Below are 16263 nucleotides of genomic sequence, written 5' to 3' on the forward strand. Positions count from 1 at the left end.
CAGCATGAGCTATAAAACTTCCCTCCAGCCCCTGCCTCTTTCCAGACAGCCCCTTCTCTGCTGTGCTGCCCGTTGCTTCCTTGCAACGTACTTTCCCTTGAGTAATCGGCCTTTCTTTACCTACAACTGTCTTGTTAAATTGGTAAATTCTTTTTTTTCTTTTCTTTCTTTTTTTTTTTGAGACAGATTCTCACTCTGTTACCCAGGCTGGCGTGCAGGGGCCTGATCTTGGCTCACTGCAACCTCCACCTCCCGCGTTCAAGCCATTCTCCCGCCTTAGCTTCCCCGAGTAGCTGGGATTACAGGCACGTGTCACCATGCCCAGTTAAGTTTTGTATTTGTAGTAGAGACGGGGTTTCACCACATTGGCCAGGCTGGTCACAAACTCCTGACCTCTGGTGATCTGCCCGCCTTGGCCTCCCAAAGTGTTGGGATTACAGGCATGAGCCACCATGCCCTGCTGGTAAATTCTTTTGCCACCCACAACACTGGCATCAGCCAGTTGCACCCATGACACTGCGCACCACTGGACAAAAAGGTCCCTTTGCTCTGTCACAGTGTTTAGACTAGACTGTACTGAAGATGGTCTAAGACTAAACACACAAGTTAAAAATCCCAGATAAGCTTTATTTGAATATTTCACAAACAAGTTACACATTTCTTTGTAACTACATAGTAAAGCAAATGTTAGTTTACAGCTCAGAAACTGTAAGCAATTCAGCAGGGAGGGCCCAAAGGAGTGACATCTGCCAAAGAATGAATATTTTAACATGATTAATTTTTATCCCTTTTGAAAAGTGTTTATGAATAAAAGACATTTAAAATTTCTTCAAATTTTTATCTGGGGGGATAAATAAAATTTTGTCATCAGGACAGTGTTGACATGTGCATGACAACACAGATTTTATATATATATAGCCTGCATTTTCAACTCTCTAATAGTCTGAATTCATGTATACGATAGACATAATGGATTTATTACTCTCTAAAGAAAAAGCTTTTTAAAAAGTAGCAGAAAATAGAGGCTCCAGCTTATTTTCATAGTGCTTCTATAAACCCCTTTCTCCAAGTCTTCATAGCTTCGGAATGAAAACTTCCCTAGTCCTACACCACCCAAGGCATTTCACCATCTCCCTACCAACCAGCTGGCACGTGGAAAGTCAAATAAAATGGTTCAAAGGCTTATCAAGCTTAGCAACCCTCCAACAAAAGATGTGATGATAGCAACATAGCATGAGAGAGAGGAAGTTTTTCCGCTTACTTAATTTGATGAGTATCTAAATTATCTAAACTATTTTTTGCTGTCTCTCTATATCTTGTATATGCTTTCATATGAACACAGTCACAACTGCAGAATTTTTTCAATAGTGGGCTAATCTATTAGCAATAGGAAATATAGTAACACATTGGATATAGTAAAAGAATTGTTAATTGCATTAGATGTACAATTTTGAAAGCATTTTATCATTAGACTATGAAAAATACCAAATCTCAACAGTCAGTTAAGGAGAGAAGATGGAGGTCTTTATGAAAGATGTAGCCTGATTATTAGATTATTATTCTTAGTATTTGGTAAACAGAAAAGATAGGTGGCTTTTTCAGTGCTTGGGTTTCCTGTTGGTGTGATTTACCCTGTTGACTCATGTTTAAGGCAGCTACACGTAAACAGATTAATGGGCTACCTTTACAAAATCAGAAACTACTTAGAGATCCTTTAGAATTTGCCTCTTTGAATAATTTATAGCAAAGCACAGTGCAAACCCTTCTAGATCCCACCCCACTTTCTCCCTCAGTTTTCTCTCGCCTCAGTTGGTTTGGTAGTGAATGGGTACTCTGGAGTTCATAAATTTTTTTTTTTTTTTCCTGAGACGGAGTCTTGTTCTGTTGCCCTGGCTGGAGTGCAATGGCTCACTGCAAACTCTGCCTCCTGGGTTCAAGCGATTCTCCTGCCTCAGCTTCCTGAGTAGCTGGGATTACAGGTATGTACCACCACACCCAGCTAATTTTTGTATCTTTTAGTAGAGATGGGGTTTCACCATATTGGCCAGGCTGGTCTTAAATTCCTGACCTCAAGTGATCCACTCGCCTCTGCCTCCCAAAGGGCTGAGATTACAGGCATGAGTCACCATGCCCAGCTACTTTTAATTAATTGAGATGTTAAATTAATCTAGGAGAAGCCCCTCATCTACCTGCTAATAAGCCATGGAAAGGAAGGGGCAAATAATTATGTTATCTTGTACAGGAAAAATTTCTAAGGTCTCAATATTAATTAAGAATGATGGTAACTTTTTTTTTTTTTTAAAACAGAAAGCTTTCAGAATGAAGAAGTATAGCAGGAACTTAATAGTAGGTAATAGAAGATACTGTTAGTAAAAGTAGTAGTTACTTAGTAGTAAAAGGTACCTCATAGTAAAAGGTACTGTTGCTTAACAGTAAGTTGGTTTAGCTGCATAGTCATGCTATCGGAGGCTTCAAACTAGGGTCTTCTGGTCTGCAGTAGGCAGTTTGTCTGGTTTTGCTCCAGGGTTGAGAGTGGCATTGTGATGTGGGACGAACATGAACCCTGGAGCCAGACAGCCTGGGGTTTGGTTCTGGAGGCCACTTACCTTGGGCAAGTCATTCAATTTTTCTGAACCTCAGCCTTCTTTATCTGTAAGTTGGAGAAGATAGTAGTACTTGCCTCATGTGTTACTGGAGGGATTAATGGCTTACTATCTATAAGGATTTTGTACAGTGTGGGCACATAATAAGCAGTTGATAAATATAAACCATTATAATTATTAATCACCTTTTTGGTACTATGTTCATACACCCCCCAGGAAAATTGGAGACTCCTTTCCTCAGAATCATCTGGCGAGCTTGTGCCTGGGTGCAGCTGCACCAAATCCAGGATCAAATACAGACTTGTTAAAAACTTTTTAGTTGTCACATCTTAAGATTAAGACCCAATGTATTCTGGGTAAAATGCAATTTGAGCTATTCTATGAGTGTGATGGTAGCTGGTTGTTCCATTTATCAGACTGTTTAAATTGACATTGTGAAACGCTGGAATGAGCTATCAAAATTTCTAGTGATGTTCTTTAAGAGCTAAAGTCTTATTTGATACCTACCATGAAATCTGGCTGGATTTATTTCGTTATGCTGCTTTGATTTGCCGGTGTCGGCCAAGAGGCATAGCAGGTATATCTACCTGAAATGATGCTCATTTGGAGAGAACTGACAGTACTGAAGGTGACTTTCATTGAAATTAGAAAATGTGTGCATATTCTTATTAAAACAAATTATCCAAAATGATTAATTTATCGTATGTAAAATGAGGGAGAAAATGTGATTTTTAATCAACTAAGGTGGTTGAGTATTAATAAAAAGAAGTGAAGGTGTGACTGTTTGCTCAGTGGAAATAAGACCCTCAGAACCTGTGCCCAGTAATTGGGAAAAGCAATTTCTGGTTCTTACTTGACTTCATTTTTTAATAAGTTGGACTCAGATAAAATGCATAGGTAATAATGAAATAACATTTTGATTCTACTATGGTTTTCAGTAAACAATGTAATATATTCCAGCATGTTAACAAAACATCCTGTGATTCAGGAAATGCTCCCACCTTGGCCTATAAGAATTAGTTTATTTTTTCTTTTTTTTCTGGAAAGTATTAGGAAGAGTAACATGACAGAAGTATCCCTGTCCTGATTAGAACTGTGGGGACAGAGAACATGTTTAAGTAAGGGAAAGTTGAGGCATATTCTATTTATTAATGAAGTGTGCACTGTACTCCTTTCTGAATTTTCAGCTAAGTTAAGCTTCTGGTTCGGTTTGCAAAGTGCAGGAGAGCTTACTGGCTTGAGAGAAAAGGAGTCATCTTGTATCTATTTCCTTCAGTGAATGGTCACTCAGCTGCTGTGTTTCTCCCTGCAGGTGGCTGAAGTTTACGTTGGAGGGCGACTTCCTGATTGCCAGTTAGCATACGTGTCCAGCTACCAGCTGCCTGACTGGCTGAGGATGCTCTTGGTTTGTTCAAGGGTGAACGTTCTCCCCCTGGCTTGCAGGAAGAGGGCAGCAAGGTGCGTCAGGGAGGCACATGATAGTGCCCTATAAGCCAGTAGAGGAAATGTTGTAAAGTACGAATGCACAGACTTAGATTCCCCTGTCCCTGAGTCAGGGGCATGTGCTCGTGGAGAATGACCCTATCAAGTTCAAGGTATGGCATCTCCTGATCCAGCAAAAGGATTTGTTCCAGAGAAAAATCCCCAGGTCTTCGGACTGTTGACAGATGGCTGTGACTATGCTTAATGTGGTCATCAAATTGAGAATGGTCCGTCTCATCTCTAAGTATGCAATTACCTTTATAGCTGATTATGATACCCTCAGATCATATCATGAGGTGGACAACGTGAGTCCATTGCCCACGCTGAGAACTAGTACTTCTGTCTTTATAGACCCAGTCACCTACCAGATATGTACGACAGACCCCAAATGGTCAGTCAAAAATGTGAACTTGCGCTAAGACAAGAGCCAGCCAGCATCAGTGACATTAGACACAAGATAGAAATCAGAGAAAAGTTACTGTCCAGCAGTTTTAACCACCAATACCCATTTATTTTAATGGAAAAAAAATCTCTGCATTCTATATGTTCCAAAAGGATTTACTATGGAAACAAATACAATATATGGAACTCTATCTGTATAATTTCACTACAACAAAGACAACATATGACTTCTACTTCCTACAGAAGGCTAACTGAAAGCACAAGTGCAAACATAGATTGCATAAGAAAGCGTGTGTGTGTGCGTGTGCGGTTAAAACCTTTAGTAAAGCAACTGCATTAAAATATGCTAAGACACTTACCTTACCCTAGTTCGTGGCGAGCTCTAATCAAAAGCCACAAGCTGTCACTAGTTTTGATAGAAAAATTTGGTGTGAGCTTTGATGATTCAGTTACGGTTTATCAACAAGAAGGGAATCTTAGAACAAGCACTAACTTTCTGCTTTTACATGCTCACAGAATACAAATCAGTTACTTTTCATACATAATGAACGTCTTTTATTTTCAGGTTTGCAAACAACGGTAGTCAATTCACACAAAAGGGTACTTTTAAAACTACCTGTATTTACTCTATTTTATGCCTGTATATATGAAACAAATGGAGTGAATGTGCATAAATGTATGTCTGTACATGTGGGTATATATGTGTATACAAGATGGTACCTGTAGACCTCTTTGTATGCAGGTATGACCTCCATGATGACAGTTGCAGTTATACATTTACTGAGGAGGGGGAGATTCTCTACCATGATCTGTGTCCCCATAAGAATCAGTGCGACTCTGGATTCGGGACACAGACAAATGCAGGTTGGTGCCCATGAAAGAAAATGTCAGCCCTTTTCTTGGCATGTGGTGGTGAAATTGCCCGCCCTGCTCCTCACCACCTTGGCTCAGGATCACGGCATCAGATGGCAGTGAAAATCAGTTGCAGTCCTCGAACTCAGTAAAGAGAAAGGACTTCTTTCTCTGCTCTCCCTCTCTGTGGACCTGCCTGGCTGGTCGTGGCAGCATTCAGCCTGAACGGGACAGTGGAGAAGCAGCGTCAGAGCAAAAGTGACAGCTCTGTGGTCTGTCCGCATGCTGACCTTGAAGCGGGAGGATGTGTAGGGTTCAGTTGTCTTAGTTTTCACCCACCTTGCTTAACCTTGCAAGGAAGAATGGCATCAAAACGAGGCTTCTCCGGGATAGTCTCTCTCTATAAATACCATGTATATACACATACAGATACTCATACATATACCAATACTAACCCACAGACAAAGCTGGGTGCCTGGAACCCTGGCTAGTGACATGTTAACACACCAGAAAAAGTAGTCATTGTTCCTGCTCCCAGAAGATCAAGTCATATGTCATGATCTTTAAACATTCAGGGAAAATTCAGAGGATTCCATTAATTAAAGGAGGGAGGAAGATGCTGTCAAAATGATGAAGTACAGACTAAGTGAAATTGCAAAGAAAACAAAAACCTGGAACAATTGAGGCCTAGTTGTGAAGTTCGATAGCTGTAAACCACAATCTTCAGATTTGGATAGATTTTTTTTTTCTTTTTCCTGTTGCTATGGAAACTTGGGAGTCAAGCTTCAGACGTCAGGAGTTCTCACAGACCTGAATAGAGAGGGTTCAGAGTTAAGTCGGGAATATCACCAGTCAATTCAAAACATTTTAGCTAAAAACCAGATAAATGACAGGCAAGCTATAATAAACACATTTTTAAACATCACACGACTTCGGGAGTTTTTTTTTTCCTTACGGATCACATTGGAAGACAGAATGAATAGTTATACCGTAAAAAGCTGGACTTCTCTGAAAATGCTAATGGTGACTTCAGATACCAGACATTGCTCAGACCGAGAGCTGCTATTACCACTATTACCAATGAGCTGTATCTCTTTATCTGTTAGCACAGAGACTGCTATTTTTTTTTTTTTTGAGATGGAGTCTCACTGTGTTGCCCACGCTGGAGTGCAGTGGCGCAATCTTGGCTCACTGCAAGCTCAGCCTCCTGGGTTCACGCCATTCTCCTGCCTCAGCCTCCCTAGTATCTGGGACTAATGGTGCCTGCCACCATGCCTGGCTACTTTTTTGTATTTTTAGTAGAGACAGGGTTTCACTGGGTTAGCCAGGATGGTCTTGATCTCCTGACCTCGTGATCCACCTGCCTCGGCCTCCCAAAGTGCTGGGATTACAGCTGTGAGCCACTGCACTGCGCCCAGCCAGAGCTTGGCTATTTTATGAGCACGCTGACTATGTATTTTAGAGATTGGTGATTATCCCATATATGTATTGACTTCCTGTGACTATATACATATATATATATACTTAAGGATCACAAGTCACAAAGCAAGACACCTACTGGTGGTTCTTCAAACATGGTATGTTTTTATTTTATTTTGAGACAGGGTCTCATTCTGTTGCCCAGGCTGGAGTTCAGTGGTACAATCTTGGCTCACTACAACCCCTGCCTCCTGGGCTCAAGCAATCCTCCCACCTTAGTCTCTAGAATAGCTGGGACTACAGGGCATGCACTGCCATGCCTGGCTAATTTTTGTATTTTTTGTAGAGATGGGGTTTCGCCATGTTGCCCAGGCTGGTCTTGAATTCCTGGCCTCAAGCGATCCTCCCATCTTGGCCTCCCAAAGTGCTGGGGTTACAGGCTCACCTGTGAGCCACTGCACCTGGCCCAAACATGGTATATTAATTTTCTGTTGCTGCTGTAACAAATGGCCATAAACTTCAAATAACACAAGTCTATTCTCTTACAGTTCTGGAGGTCAAAAGACTGAGATGAGTCTTTTGGGGCTAAAATCAGTGTTGGCCGGGCTGTGCTCCTTCTGGAGGCTCTAGGAAAGCATCTGTTCCCTTGCCTTTCCTGGCCTCTAAGGGCTGCCTGCAGCCCTTGGCTCATGGCCCCTTTCTTCACCTTCAGAGGCAGCAATGCAGCATCTTCTCGTTTCACCTCTGGCCTCCCTCTGTTTTCGTCATCGCATGGTCTGTTTCTAACTGACTCTTCCTTTGTCCCTCTTATAAGGACTCTGTGATTATATCAGGCTTATCTGGCTAATCCAGGATAATCTCCACATCTCAAAATCCTTCACCTAGTCACATCTGAGAAGTCTCTTTTTTTTGAGACAGAGTTTCACTTTGTTGCTCACGCCGGAGTGCACTGGCATGATCTCGGCTCACTGCAACCTCCGCCTCCCAGGTTTGAGCAATTCTCGTGCCTCAGCCTCCCGAGTATCTGGGATTATAGGCACCCACCCGAAGTCTCCTTTGCCATATAAGGTAACATGTTCACAGGTTCCAGGGATTAGAATGAGGAATACATATTTGGGGGCCATTACTCAGCCAACCACGAAAGTAGCATTGTGTTCCCAGAGGAAAAAAGGCATCTCGTGGCAGACTGTGTTGCAGACTTTGAGAACATGTCATTCATGTAGAAAACTTCACAGAAAGAGACATCAGCATAGTGTGCATTCAAGAGCCTGTCTTCCCAGTGCCTGCTCGTGGCTCCTCCTTATGGCCCGCTTGGGGGCTGGCTTCAGCGTGGAGCCTGTCACTCTGCTCAACTCAGCAATGTCGGCTGGGAGAGGCTCTGGCTCTAGGATGCCCAGATCCAGTTTCAAAATGAGGCATGTTTTTGCCTGCATTTTTCTATTTTTGCCACCTTACTCCTTGCAAGCACGCTTTGTCTGTGCAATTCCAGCAGAGGTGTGAATTCCAGCCCAGGACTAAGAGTTCATGAAATTGAGTAAACTATTGTGTCTACAGTAATAGTTGCCAAAGCCCTTCCTCACTCTCAGGCTTCTGTTATAGTCTTGCTCCATCAAAAGAAGGAAAAAAAAAAAGGACTTAATCAGTCTACAAGTGCTGTGTACTCATTTACCTGACCAGTGTTCTCACTCCTACTGATACCCTAGTCCTGCCTCCATCCAAAAGGCTGCCCTCTGCTCAGAACTTCAGACATTTTGAGGCACTCTTTTCATTTTTACAATGATTAGGTCTCATTTATACTCACGCTGCAAGACAGTTGTAAAATATGAACTATTTTTGCAAAAGCCTATTAGGAAGAATGTTTTTTTTTTTTTTTTTTTTTTTTTTTTTTTTTTTTTTTTTTTTTTTTTGAGAAGGAGTCTCGCTCTGTCACCCAGGCTGGAGTGCAGTGGCCAGATCTCAGCTCACTACAAACTCCGCCTCCCGGGTTTACGCCATTCTCCTGCCTCAGCCTCCCGAGTAGCTGGGACTACAGGCGCCCGCCACCTCGCCCGGCTAGTTTTTTGTATTTATTTTAGTAGAGACGGGGTTTCACCGTGTTAGCCAGGATGGTCTCGATCTCCTGACCTCGTGATCCGCCCGCCTCGGCCTCCCAAAGTGCTGGGATTACAGGCTTGAGCCACCGCGCCCGGCCAAGAATGTTCTTTAAAGTGTTGTTTTAGGTTGGATACTTACTCCTCTTTATTTTTTCAAATGGGCAAAAGCCATTTATGTTGTCAGGTGGTAGAATGCCTCTACTTTCTGTGTCTAGTTTTGGTTAGAGAGCAGAGTGGGGTTTCTCAGCCTCAGTGCTACTGACATTTGGGGTTGGATAATTCTTTGTGGAGGGTGCTGTCTTGTGTATGGGAGGACGCTTAGCAGCACCCTTAACCTCCACCCACTAGACACCACTAGTGGCGTCCTGCCAGGCAATAATAATCAAAATGTCTCTAGACATTTCAAGTGTCTCCTGGGAGGCAAATTAGTTAAAAATAGAAAACAAACAAACAGAAAAACAGCTTTGGCTGCATAAAATCTACTAAATAGGCTCCAATCTCTTGTTTTCAAATTAGAGTCTCGAATTCCTGTTTTAAGTCAATTTAGATGATAACATAAGTGATTCCTCCCAGGGCTACTGAGATGGTTACTTGAGGAAATTTATGTAATTTAGGTAAAGCCCTTAGCTTGTATGTGCAAGGTGCATGAAAAGCCCCCGAGGTCAACTGCCATTGTCCATAATGTCATGTCACTTAAAGGGACAAAAGTCTGCAAAGCATGACTGCGGTTGTCTGCAGGCCGAGGACAGCCCACTCTGCCTGGGTTTAATGCCTTTTCAGGCCCTGTGTCTGCCCATCATATGTTTCACAATAGAAAGGAACAAAATACTGATACATTCTAGGAAATCTAGAAAAGACAAAACCATTATTAGAGAAAGCAGATCAATGAGAGCCTGGATTGGGGAAAGGGATCAAAAGCAAAGGAAACCGTATTTTGACTAGGGTGTGGTAGAAAGAAAGTTCTGTACACTTACCACAATGCATCAAACTGTACACTTGCAATGGATGCATTTTGTTGCATGCAAACAATACATTGAAAAATAAAATTTAAGAAGAGTTTAAATTTTAAAAAAGTGGCTATCTTTTGCTCATCTTGGCTTTTTTTTTTTTTTTTTTTTGAGACAGAGTCTTGCTCTGTCTCCCCGGCTGGAGCGCAGTGGTGCAATCTTGGCTCGCTGCAACCTCTGACTCCTGGTTTCAAGCGATTTTCCTGCCTCAGCCTCCTGAGTAGCTGGGATTACAGGCATGTGCGACAACACCCAGCTGATTTTTATATTTTTAGTAGAGATGGGGTTTCATCATGTTGGTCAGGCTGATCTTGAACTCCTGACCTCGTGATCCACCCACCTCGGCCTCCCAAAGTGCTGGGATTACAGGTGTGAGCCACCCCGCCCAGCCAGGCATGCACATTTTATTTTTATCTTTTTGAGATGGAGTCTTGCTCTGTCCTACAGGCTGAAGTACAGTGGCATGATCTCAGCTCACTGCAACCTCTGCCTCCCAAGCTCACTCGATTCTTCTGCCTCAGCCTCCCGAGTAGCTGGGATTACAGATGTGTGCCACCATGCCCAGCTAATTTTTATAGTTTTAGTAGAGATGGGTTTCACCATGTTGGCCAGGCTGGTCTCGAACTCCTGACCTCAGGTGATCAGCTCTACTAGGCTTCCTAAACTGTTGGGATTACAGCTGTGAGTCACCATGCCTGGTCCACATTTTATTTACTGTTAATTTTTAGCTGATATGGGGCAGGGCTTTCTTTTTTCTTTTTTTTTTTCAGAGATGGGGGTCTCACTATGTTGCTCAGGCTGGTCTCAAACTCCTGGCCTCAACCAATCCTCCCGCCTCAGTCTCCCAAAGTGCTGGGATTATAGGCATGAGCCACTGTGCCTGGCCCACTCACCTCTTTAAGCTTCTTTATTGTGTCTGAGTTTGTCTACTTCCTACTGCTCATATAGAGACATTTAATTTTGGTATTTAAGATAGTTCACCTGATCTGTCCTTTTATATTCTTGCTAATACTGGTTAATTACGTCTAAAGCAATGGTCAGAAATGGTTTCCGGACAAGTTCTTTTTTTGAGACTTGCCATACCATGCAAAGCCATGCTACAAAAACCACAGAAACAGCTGAATGGCAATGCCAGCTTCCTTCACTGGGATGGGGCTAGGAGAAGAATTAACACATCTGCTTCACGCCACTGACATGCACTTTATACAACAACTGATGGTAAAAATCATTTCATTTTCATTCTTTATTACTTTCAATATCATTAGTTTTATTTCCTTTATTTTCAGATGTCAAAGAAGGAAATGCCGATCCTTCAGTTCAATTCTCAGTTGCAGTAAAGCCACCTACAGGATCAGATCATACTAAATTGAAATACTATTATCCTTTTCGGTACGGGAGGCAGTCAATGGTGAATGTTGGCCTCACTGATTACTCGCCTGGGGACCTGTCTGAGCATCAGTTTTCTCATCTAGAAAATGGGATAATCACCAGAGCACTGAAGAAAATCAGAAAAAAGCTCCCAAACATCAGCATGTTTGGTTGCTGCTAGTCTACTTGGATCTGAGTATTTTTTCTTGCCATGAGTGTGACGTGATTATCTTCTCCTACATCACACGCAGTTTTATGAACGATGCTTTAAAGTGGGAAGGGCCAGAGAGTTAATATTTTCAGCTTCCTGGGCCAGGTGGTCTCTGTGGCAGCTACTCAGCTGTACCACTGCAGCAGAGAACAGCCACAGGCGATATGGAAATGATAGGTATGGCTATGTTTCAATAAAACTTTATTTACAAAAATGGGCAGTGGACCAGATGTGGTCTGTGTCTTAGACTTGGCTGACCCTGCTTTAAAGAAACGTCAAAGAGCAAGCTGACTTCCTTGCTCCCAAAATTACTGTAAGGACTATGGCTGAGTTAGGAAGCTGTGTACTTTAAAAGCTGATTTCAGGCCAGGCGTGATGGCTCATGCCTGTAATCTCAGCACTTTGGGAGGCTGAGGTGGGTGGATCACTTGAGGTCAGGAGTTTCAGACCAGCCTGGCCAACATGGTGAAACTCTGTCTCTACTAAAAGTACAAAAAAATTAGCCAGGCATGGTGGCAGGTGCCTGTAATCCCAGATATTTAGGAAGCTGAGGCAGGAGAATCACCTGGGAGGTGAACCTGGGAGGCAGTGGTTGCAGTGAGCTGAGATCACACCACTGCACTCCAACCTGGGTGACAGAGCGAGACTCTATCTCAAAAAAAAAGAAAGCTGCTAATTTCAGTGTTTTTGAAATCACCCTCCCCTTTCTCCAAACCTTGCTTGAGGGTTTAGGCTCATTTCATTTCTGTGCAGCCTGTTGTCAATGTCATATAAATGGTAACACACATGGGGTCGGCCACTTTAATGTCTGCTCTTATGCATTTGAGAGGTCAGGCACTCGTGGTTACCTGTTCCTGCTACCTCTGACCCAGACTCTCCCATGTCTTATGTCCATCCCTTTTTGGTTAGGAAGAATGTCTTGGACTAGGTATATAATAAAACATAAATCATGACATTTGGCAGGCATCTCTAACATTTAAACAAACAATATTAGAAAATTTTATGACTTTTATACATGACCAGACAAGGTGTGTTTTTTTTTTTTTTTTTTTTTGAGATGGAGTCTCGCTCTGTCGCCCAGGCTGGAGTGCAGTGTCCGGATCCCAGCTCACTGCAAGCTCCGCCTCCCGGGTTTACGCCATTCTCCTGCCTCAACCTCCCGAGTAGCTGGGACTACAGGCGCCGCCACCTCGCCTGGCTAGATTTTTGTATTTTTTAGTAGAGACGGGGTTTCACCGTGTTAGCCAGGATGGTCTTGATCTCCTGACTTCGTGATCTGCCCGTCTCGGCCTCCCAAAGTGCTGGGATTACAGGCTTGAGCCACCGCGCCTGGCCTTCAAGGTGTGTTTTTGAAGGTAACTGGTAACACCTATTTTTAACTGCTTTTTGGGGCCTGAAACTACCTGTTTTTGTGGAGCAAACCATTGGAGTGTCAACTGAGTACCTTTCCAGCTACACGGGGAGATCCAGAGTTTCATTTTGGGAATAATTTTGACTTTACATACAGGTGCCCCTACTTATAGTGGGATGTAATCACGTGATGCTAGATGGGATGGCTCCCCTTTGATGAGCACATGTGGCATCTCACACCTAGTGTACCTGTGTCTGTCTTTTATCAATGATACTAACTGTGAAGCAATTCTTTAGGAGTTATTGGGCAATTCTGCCTTAGATTAACTGATCCAAGAGCTCAGTTAAGAGATGAGAAGTGGGACATCCTTGGGAACCTGCTCATGATTGACATCTGTTGATCAGGAGTCTCAAAGTGACAGCCACAAGAAAATCCCTTGTTGATAAGAAAAAAATACTGCCAAGTCTTTTTCTTTTAATCTAAAAAAAATTCAAGGTTTACTAATACTTACTGTGTGGAGTGGTGGTAGCAGAATGTGTATTATTATAAAAATATTGTATAAAAATAACCAAACACTGGGCTTTGTGCTAGAGGCCCCTGTCAGCTGGGATGCTGACGCCATAGGTTGGATGGGCCTGCAAATCTGTATTTTAACAAGCAGGGGCACAGCGGCTCTGGTCTCCATTTAAAAACACTCATTTCCAGTCCAGAGTGGCTGGCCTGTGAGCAGCGTTCTGCAGCACCTTCATTCTTCAAAGAGATGTCGCTGAGTCAGGCTTTGATGTCCCGAAATTGGAATTACAGAGGGCGATGTGTGACGTGACTCCCTCAATTGTCTTCTTTCTGTGTACACACACGTGCGTGCACACACAACATACATGTACATGTGCGTATGCATTCCCATTGCACACACATAGGATTTTTATCTCTTTGCAATCACATAGGAAGTACTGCTCTCCAATTTATCCAAACTCTGTTCTACTTGAGTTCCAATTGCTCCTGGACCTCTGCAAGTGTTGTGTTTTGCTCTGTCGCTTAGGCTGGAGTGCAGTGGTATGATCTCGGCTCACTGCAACCTCCGCCTCGCAGGGTCAAACGATTCTCCTGCCTCAGCCTCCCCAATAGCTGGGATTATAGGTGCCTGCCACCACGCCTGGCTAATTTTTGTATCTTTAGTGGAGATGGGGTTTTGCCATGTTGGCCAGGCTGGTCTTGAACTCCTGACCTCAAGTGATCCGCCTGCCTTGGCCTCCCAAAGTGCTGAGATAATAGGGGTGTGCCACCGCACCTGGCTGCAAGCATTGCTTCTAGAGCAGTGGCTTCTAAGTGGTGGTCCTTGGGCAGTGCTGGGCTTGTGGTCTGTCTAGCAGTCACTCCAGGAGCTGGTGGAAAATGGAGATCTCTTACTATAGTAGCGTTGGTCATAGTAAATGATTCTAATGTGTCTGCTGATAAGGGAATCCACTGCACTGTATTCAAATGACAGGATCCTCCAGCAGTCAGAATAAATGGAGCAGAGTGGGGTTCAGCCAAGGAAGGCTGTGGGCTGACTCTAACCTCAAGTCCGTGTTTGGATAGGTCCCAGGCAAAGAAGGGTTTTCACATTTTTAAAGGGTGGTACAAAAGACAGAAACAAACAAACAAACAAACAAAACAATAAAGATGAATATGTGACAGAGACTAATATGGCCCACAAAGCCATCTGGCCCTTTACAGAAAAAGTTTGCTGAGCGCTGAATTAGAGCAACATGGATGGACCTTGTGAATGTAACACAGGGAGGAAGAAAAGTAAGCCGCAGAATGGTATGCCCAATATAATATGAATTACAGGACGTTTTACAAACTGTACAAAATAGAACTGTATGTGTTATGTGTGAATGTGAGTGTGTGTATGTGTGAGTTTGTGTGTAGCAAAAGTATAAAAACATCTGGACATGCACATGAATAGCTAATTCATGGTAACTATTGTTTCTGAGGAGAGAGAACAGAAAATAAAATTGGGCAGAGAAACATAGGCAATTTTACCTCTACCTGTAATATCTTATTTTTTGAAGAAAAAGAAAGTAAGGGGCCAGGTGTGGTGGCTCACACCTGTAATCCTAGCACTTTGGGAGGCTGAGGCAGGCAGATCACCTGAGGTCAGGGATTGGAGACCAGCCTGGCCAACATGGTGAAACCTCGTTTCTATTAAAAATATAAAAATTAGCCGGGCGCGGTGACGCTTGCCTGTAATTCTAGCTACCTGGGAGGCTGAGGCAGGGCAAACACTTGAACCCAGGAGGTGGAGGTTGCAATAAGCTGAGATCGTGCCACTGTACTTCAGCCTGGGCGACAGGGTGAGACGCTGTCTCAAATAAACAAACAAACAAAGAAACAGAAAAGAAAGACGAAGGAAAAAAAAGAACAAAAGAAAAGAGGGAGAAATACATGTTTCCTTTCATTTAGCCATCTGTCTGTCCATGCATCCGTTCACTTCCATTTCCCAACTCCCTACTCCCCAATCTCAAGTCGTAATCCAGACCACAAATGAAAGTTTCTAGCGCACTGAGCTCAGAAATTAGCATTTTAAAAATGTTTCCTAAGTGGTTCTGATGTGCAACAGCATTTAGGAACTACCAGTGCAAGTAACACGCTGCTCTTATCACACAGTGGCAAGTGTGTACGGCAAGCCAACAGGAAGCTCAGGCCAAATTTAGTGTCAGTCAGCTCCATCCCCAACTCTTCCTAGTTGGTTTCTCTTCCTTGTCAAGTTTAACTTGCTGTCTTGTTCACGTTTTAATTCTGTAAGCTTCTGAAACACTTTTTGGAAAGTTGGTGCTATAGAAATTCTCATATTGGATGTGTTCTGTCATCTCACTGTAGCTTCCTCCCTGGAGGAGGGATGGTGCCAGGAAACCCGTCACCGTCAGTAGCAATCATCTTCACATTTCTATTCTTAAATTTACCCTCCTCCACCTGTTTCCTATTGAGTTGTGAACTGAAGGAACCAGCACATGTTTAGGGTGTGGACAAGATTGGAGGACAGTGTTAGAATGTCCAGCAGCCTGTACCTAAACCTTGGAGTTACTCACCAGGATGGTCCTGATTTCCCAGTATCTGTGGACCATCTGGAGAGGCTTTAAAACGGACAAATGTCCAAGCTGCCCTTCCAGTCATAGGGTAGGGCCCGGGTATGGGTAGCTGTATTTAAAAGTTCCCCAGGTGCTTCTATTGTGCAGCCAGACTTGAGACCCACCACCATCTCCCCAGCTGATGCTATACAAGAGTGACTTGCAGGTTGCTGGCGATGACTCAGCAAACCAGGCCCCAGAGAGCACACTCTCACAAAGGGAACATTCCTACACTCTAGAAATCTAGGTCTAGGATATCTGTCAGCAAAGCAAGGGGGCAAACAAGCATAACGTGCTGCTATAAATTCATGGTATCTGCTATGGTATGGTGCTAATGTTCACTTAACCTCGATTATCTCACTGTC

General features: G+C 43.2%; 1 protein-coding gene across 1 annotated transcript in view; it reads right to left on the reverse strand.

The window, feature by feature from the left end:
• Positions 1–4571: 4571 nt before the first annotated feature.
• The window catches only part of CDH13 (cadherin 13), a 1178985-nt gene continuing 1167293 nt past the window's right edge, over positions 4572–16263 (reverse strand). The window contains exon 14 of the mRNA XM_010355650.2: positions 4572–6149. Coding sequence (XP_010353952.1) covers positions 6142–6149 — 8 coding nt within the window. The 3' untranslated portion in view covers positions 4572–6141. The remainder of the gene's footprint in view (positions 6150–16263) is intronic.

The sequence above is a fragment of the Rhinopithecus roxellana genome, chromosome 20, assembly GCF_007565055.1.
Source record: "Rhinopithecus roxellana isolate Shanxi Qingling chromosome 20, ASM756505v1, whole genome shotgun sequence".
NCBI classification, from domain to species: domain Eukaryota; kingdom Metazoa; phylum Chordata; class Mammalia; order Primates; family Cercopithecidae; genus Rhinopithecus; species Rhinopithecus roxellana.